The sequence below is a fragment of the Arachis ipaensis genome, chromosome B05, assembly GCF_000816755.2.
Source record: "Arachis ipaensis cultivar K30076 chromosome B05, Araip1.1, whole genome shotgun sequence".
Lineage (NCBI taxonomy): Eukaryota > Viridiplantae > Streptophyta > Magnoliopsida > Fabales > Fabaceae > Arachis > Arachis ipaensis.
The window spans coordinates 8,966,396-8,972,858 of NC_029789.2; the positions used below are offsets into that span (position 1 = coordinate 8,966,396).

General features: G+C 38.3%; 3 protein-coding genes across 4 annotated transcripts in view; 1 reads left to right on the plus strand and 2 right to left on the minus strand.

The window, feature by feature from the left end:
* LOC107642807 (dof zinc finger protein DOF3.4) overlaps positions 1 to 868 on the minus strand; it is a gene marked incomplete in the record, with an annotated part of 1,091 nt that extends 223 nt beyond the window's left edge. Inside the window, 1 exon segment of the mRNA XM_016346283.2 lies at positions 1 to 868. Coding sequence (XP_016201769.1) covers positions 116 to 868 — 753 coding nt within the window.
* On the minus strand, positions 1,740 to 3,795 carry LOC107641677 (GDSL esterase/lipase At2g23540). The gene is made up of 5 exons (XM_016345151.2): positions 3,221 to 3,795; positions 3,009 to 3,139; positions 2,675 to 2,923; positions 2,340 to 2,595; positions 1,740 to 2,200 (listed from the first exon to the last, which is right to left on the minus strand). Exons 1-5 carry the CDS (start codon positions 3,519 to 3,521, stop codon positions 1,971 to 1,973), a joined length of 1,167 nt encoding a protein of 388 aa, XP_016200637.1. The 5' UTR covers positions 3,522 to 3,795; the 3' UTR covers positions 1,740 to 1,970.
* Positions 5,511 to 6,463, plus strand: part of LOC107642808 (cell division cycle-associated protein 7) — a 2,541-nt gene continuing 1,588 nt past the window's right edge. For both annotated transcript variants that reach the window (XM_016346284.2, XM_021122974.1), the window contains exons 1-2: positions 5,511 to 5,912; positions 6,051 to 6,284. In XM_016346284.2, coding sequence (XP_016201770.1) covers positions 5,632 to 5,912; positions 6,051 to 6,284 — 515 coding nt within the window. In that variant the 5' untranslated portion in view covers positions 5,511 to 5,631. The remainder of the gene's footprint in view (positions 5,913 to 6,050; positions 6,285 to 6,463) is intronic.

Here is a 6,463-nt window from a genome sequence, read left to right on the forward strand (position 1 = left end):
CGAAGTAGAAGATATACCATGATTCCCTTAAACATTAAGTACGTAACCCTAGATTTAAACCTGAAGGGAATCAAACCAAAACAAAATAAACCAAAAAAGAGGTTTTTGTTTATCTTTATTTGAGACCATTTCCGGGTGTGGAAATGGCTAGTCCCGGCCAAGGGAAGCAGTCTCCAGAAACAAAGCCACCTTGATCGCCGCCTTCAAACTGCCACGTGTGCCCAACACCGGATCCCGCAACACCGCCGCCAATGCTGCCTCCGTCCGCCACCACGCCCGGGAAAGCCCAACCGCCTCTCCCCATCCCCATCCCAAATCCAACATCTTCGAGGCCAGGCCCAAGACCAAGCCCAAACCCACCCAGAGCCAGAAACCCACCAGGACCCTGCTGTGTGTTGCTCAGCAACGAAGTGAAGCTCCCACCGCACAAGCTCACGTTATTACCCTTTGCTTCACCATCCACAACTACTCCACCGAACTGCACGGGTGCTCCGGGGTGGTTGTTCCCGGCCACGGGAACCATGGTGAGCGGGGTCACAGAAGAAACCGAGGTGACGGCCGCACCTCCGGAGGAGGAGGTTGTGGCGGTGGAGGCTGAAGGAACGGTGCGAGAGCGCTTGGCGTTTTTACGGCTTCCACCGCCGACGGGGATGTCACGGAGAGTGCCGCCGTGGGTCCAGTAGCGGCGGCAGGACTTGCAGAAGTGGCGAGGCTGGGAGAAGTTGTAGTTGTTGTAGTAGCAGAACTTGGTATTAGTAGAGTCGCAGGGAGGGCATGGCAGGTGCTCTTGCTCGGCCGGCGGTGGGGCTAGGGAAGTGTTGTGAGGCTTGGCTGATCGACGGCTTTCGCCGGAGTCGGAGGAGGGCATGGCGTTGTGAAATGGGATGAAGGTAGAAATAGTATGTAGTTGAAATTGAAATAGTATGTAGTCAGAAACAGTAGAAGAGAATGGAATGAGTGGTGTGGTTGGGCATATGGGGAAGGGTGGGGGTTTTTATGGGGAACAAGAGAGAGAAAAGAAATGAGGGTGGTTTGGAAGAATGTAATGAGAGACAAAATTTCTGAGGGTTATATGAGGCAGAGTGGAATGCAGCTTTAACAGTGTTGTTGTGTGAAGCACGACATGCATTTTCAGTCGCCTACAGATAGAGACTTATGCTTCCTTGGGTCGGCTAATAGCCCTGCACTGTGCACACACCTCGAGTGTATTACTATTAAGTAACAAATTTACAGGATTAGAAATTAATTGGATGAAAAATAATAAACCTAAACTTAGAACCAGTAACAACTGGGTTGATTTTATTTGATCAGCGTATAATCCTAATTGTCATATTATCATTATTATCAAAAATAGGTGAATGGATCTTTCTCCTAACATAAGTATGCTTTTTTTTATAAATCATTTAATTATGCATGCATTCTCACACACAAAAGGAAGAAATCTTAGTGTATCATTATTTTATATAGTAATGTAAAAAGTCTTCACATATATTGTGTTAAAGTAGTTAATGCATTAAAATAAAAATCCTTAAATATTCAAATTGAATTGAAGTGACAAAGTGATAAGTGTATGTTAGACTTTTAAAAGTAGCAAGTCACAAAAGTTGTTGAACAAGATGCTTCTGCTTATGACAAAATCGTGAGCATGAACCTACTAGAAAATGAAATCATTCCCATATGTAACCCACTTGAAAGTTGGAACGAATCAGTAATCACTATCTCTGAAAAGCTGAGTCAAATGGAACAGAAAGCTAACACAAATTGAATTACTTAAAACAAGGCGGTTACATGATCAATATATTGAAATTACACAACAAATCACAGGCATACATCTTGTCCAGAGCTACTACACACTACATACTGTTTATAATTTGAGGTAGAAATGAATGAATGAAAGGAAACGAAATTGGTTGCGTGAAGTAACAAAGTAGAAATATTGTTACATTATTAGTAGAAGGAAAATGGAAAGATTAAAGAGCGGAGAGTTGTCTAACATTGAAGGGGGATACGTATCTATTGTCTCCATCAAGGAGCTGTTTGGCGAGGATTAGGTTGGCAGCTTCACTTGGATGGTATGCGTCCCAGAAGACGTGCTTGTACCTATCTGAGCACAAGCTAGATGTAGGCCCACATGGAATTATCCCTGCTAACTGCGACTGGCCCCCAAATCCACAGCATGCACTGCTTCCTGTCCTCAACCCTATTTCCATAACCATTTAGTTACATCGCCTATTATCCATTGGTATATATAATATATTACTCTCTAACTAATCACAATCTTCCATCAGTTAATTCAATTAATTAAGATTATTATATGAAACAACAAGTCACTTATTTACCATATTTGGCGTAGTTTGTTATGAGTTCCATGACTAGATCATAAACATTGGCAAGGACGAAATTGGCTCCGGGTAGGTTGTCGTTTAGCTCAGCAAGCAAGTCCTTCAATCGACCATTGTATTGGACTGCAAGCTTGTTAGCCAAATCCGAACACTCATCTTCATTCAGCTGATTTATGGCCCTTTGGTAAGGTATGCATCCTATTGGCCCAACATTACTCACCACAAACTTTCTCGCATCCATTTCATATAGTCTCTGCCACACAACCAAGCCCAATTAACAAGAAGGCATTAAAAATGTACGAAATAACACATCAATATATTAATGTGCGTACAGTTAGTTGGATCCTAAAGTGGTTGATCATTTCGTCGACAAAAGCGTCTGGACTTTGATTAACTCTGGCTCCAACTGACACAAGCGGGAGAAGGTAGTTGTTGAGGAAGTCATTGGACCCAACGCTGATGGAGAAAATGGATCTCTTCATTATTAACTCCCTACCATTCGATTTGCCTAATAACTTGTCTATCTCTTTTCTTGTTATGTTGAAGTAATCTATTTGAATATCCATTCCCAGCCTGTTCACCTAAAAAAGTTTTAATTATGAATAACTAACGAGTGACATACACAAACATGCATGGAAAAATTACACATTAAATTATTATACTCACAAATATATTTCCTGTTGCATTCAGAATACCTCCTCCTCCCGAAGCATAATTCACTCCAGAGAGTATAGCTTTCCCGGTAGCATTTGGTGCGAGAAAAGGGACAGCATAGTTTGGTTGTCCCAATTCCTCTCCTAAAAGGCATAATAGTTTGTTAAAAATTAGTTTCTAAAATTTATCATTAAGCATAATTAGAAAGTCTCAGCTAAACATACCTACGATATCTGAGATGGTTCTACCGTTGGTGAAGCGGCCGGTGGGGTTTCCACCGGAGGCCTTAAAATCAATTCCATTTGGTGTCATGTTTGCCCTGGAAAGAGTTGAAAGATAGTTGTTGTTTCCAGCATCCACTAATGAGTCTCCAAAGATGAAAGAAGCTCCTAAGCTCTGTTTCTGAGCAGCATAAGTTCCATAGCTACTAACAAGCAAGAATAATAAAGTGGCCAAGGTGTTATAGTAATTCAAAGCCATGATGGTTTTCGTCATGCTGCATGAGCTCATATTAAGCAGCACCATATATATATAAATAGCCCCAAGTGCAAGAGGAAATCAAGATTCTTCTCTAATTTCTTCACTAAATTAAAAAGAAACTGCAAACATCTTTACTTTGAATTGGCCTCTGATCAATTACGTGTGTGTATATGTATATTTTTAAAATACGGTGTGAAGGAGTACAAATTTGAATAGTTTCGGATTGTCATGTGGTAGGTCATCAGCATATGAATAAGTTCATATTTTTCAGCATGTTATAGCCTTGGATCGTATATGTTTTAGAGGCTGATGAGACCGTTAATTAGGTATTGTTTGGTAACCTTAACTATAACCAAATTCCTTTGCATGGAGAAACAATTAGAAAGGGGTGCCTATTTGACTATTTGCCAATTACAATATTATACTATATTGTAACTTCGTTGTTGAACTAGAACTCGTAAAATTAACATTCCTCTGTCTTCAATAGCTGAGGAAATAATTAAATATTCAATTATTTCTTCCCTTGTACTCGCTAGATTATTATGAGTCGTTCTTGCCTTAAGAGTTTAGATAGATGATGTCAAACCGTATATAAAACTTGACGTAGATTTTTGGAAAGAACATTTTTTTTTATAGGTAAAAAACTCAACAACATTTATTTGTCAGTCTGGGTAAAAAGCACATTGAAAATTTGCTTTTGGTAGCCACACATTATAAAATATGAATAACAACAATGAATTTGGGCCTTGGCCCGCTAATGCAGTCTTAAAAACAAAATAAAAACACCACATATCGGTCCAAAAAAAAAAGACCAAAACAAATTTTTTTGTATTTATTATGCCCAAAAAAAAAAAAAACCCCCCAAAAAGGGACAAAAAAAAAAAACCAAAAAAAATTTTTTTGTATTTATTATGCCCAAAAAAAAAAAAAACACCAAATTCTTAACTCTTTAGATTATGACTATGATATGTATATATGAAAAATTAGTTATTAAATTAATAATTTATATAAAATATATTAAAATAAATTAAATAGTATATATTTATTACAAATACATGGGAATTAATTTTACAAATGTACATGAACTTTTTGTTTAACATGTTATCAATGGATTCCATTATTCTATATATATATATAGTTTTTGGTCAAGCCATTCTATATATTTAAAATTTCTAAAAAAACATTTTCAAAAACTTCCTCTAAGACAATAGCAAAGTTCTAGAAGATAGACACAAAAAAAAAGATTAATCTCTACGTACAAGTGTTTTGCGCTTACAAGCTTTACAAGCTTCAAGAGAATAAAACCCACTAAACGCGTTGCTTATATTACGTACCTCTTTAGCAGACTTTTAAATCAATTCAAATTAATTAACGCGCAAATATATATCTTCCATCTTTTAAAAGATTTCGTTTCTTTTTTCGAATTTCTTACTAAATTTGTTGGATCTCCTTCTTGCTTCGTATTTTTTTCGATTTTCATGGTTTTTGAAATTAAGTTTCGAAATTGTTTTGAAGATAATGGAACTTCAGAAATACACTCAAACGATTACAGAAATACACCAAAACGATTACAAAAATACACCTAAACAGTTACATAAAGAATTACAGAAATACACCCAAACGGTTACAGAAATACACCCAAAGGATTACAGAAATACACCCAAAGGATTTAAGAAATACACCCAAAATATGGGGGAGACAGTATATTTCTTCTTGAAATCTTTTAATATTTTGCTGGTTAAGGATGAGACACATGACAGAGACAATCTAGAAAAAAAACCTAGAAGAACAGTAAAATAGTATCTTGAATAATGTTTCTTCGTTTTTTCTGGTAATTTTTTATGGAGATAAGAGTACGGCATAATGAACGTGTTGTGGAAGGGTGATTAAGGCGCGTTGGACGCTCGATTTTGAAAGAGTGGTGCGCGTATTTTTTTTTATTTGGACCAATTTGTATAAGTTGTAAGTAAAAAAGACTTGTATAGGTACCAGGCCTAAAAAAAAAAGCCTTTAGAAAAAAAAAATGGAGGGCTCCAACCTCTCGGTACTTTTCTCTCTTTTACAGAGGACAGAGCCAACTCACCAAAATCGAACGTTAGAAAAAACTCAAATTCTGAAAAACACCCTTCCATCTTCCAAGTTCCAACTCTCGGCAATGCCCGCTCTCAGGAAGAGAAACCGCGAACCGGATTCGTCTCGTGCTTCCACTGTCACCAATAGTCCTGCGAGCCATGATCACCAACACCAAATGTTGGAGTATGAGCTCAGCAGGGAGCAAAGAATCCGAGAAAACCAAGAGAGATTGGGAAAGCTTGGTATCTTGGATCTCTCCCTCAAGCTCAAATCCTCTAACCTTCCTTCTAAGCGCACTCGATCCTACACCCCCAAAACCCCTCCTACTTTCCCCCTACCCGGTCCTGTTCGCCGTTCCTCCAGGTTCTCCTTCCCCGAAATGAAACATGGCTTTCAAGTTTTGTGATCTTTTGCATCTCCTTTTGGCATCAAAATCTGATCTTTCTTATATATGATTCGTCCTTTCTAGTTTTCCTGCATGTAACTTATTGTGTTTTACAGATTGCAGAATGTGACTCCTGTTAGTTACTCTGAGGAGCCTGTGAAGAAATCTGAGTTTCGGGATCGTCCGAAGGTTGTGATCCAGGAGGGTTCGAAGCCTGAGGTGTACACTGAAGAACACGAGAAGCTGTTGGGTAATACTGATAAGAGTTGGACTCTGTTCGTGGATGGTGTTGGGAAAGATGGAAAACGGATTTATGATTCCGTACAAGGGAAGACATGCCATCAGTGCAGGTTAGTTCATGACTTCATTCTCCATATGCAACTGAAATGGAGTAATTTGTTTCTATGAAATTGTTTAATGAGTTTCCAGTGGTTTTAAAGGTGCATTTTCTACCATGATGATGTGCTGCTTTTGCTAGTTATTGATTGTGTCAATAGTGTTATCCTTTTCTTTTATGTAGTGCACACTT

What these genes read in the sequence shown, in the direction of transcription:
- LOC107641677 (XM_016345151.2), bottom strand. Translation starts at nt 3,521, where the DNA reads ATGGTGCTGCTTAATATGAGCTCATGCAGCATGACGAAAACCATCATG. An exon ending in ATGCAACAGGAAATATATTT is followed by an intron (nt 2,924 to 3,008) that starts GTGAGTATAATA and finishes AAACTTTTTTAG; the next exon opens with GTGAACAGGCTGGGAATGGA. An exon ending in ACTTTAGGATCCAACTAACT is followed by an intron (nt 2,596 to 2,674) that starts GTACGCACATTA and finishes GTTGTGTGGCAG; the next exon opens with AGACTATATGAAATGGATGC.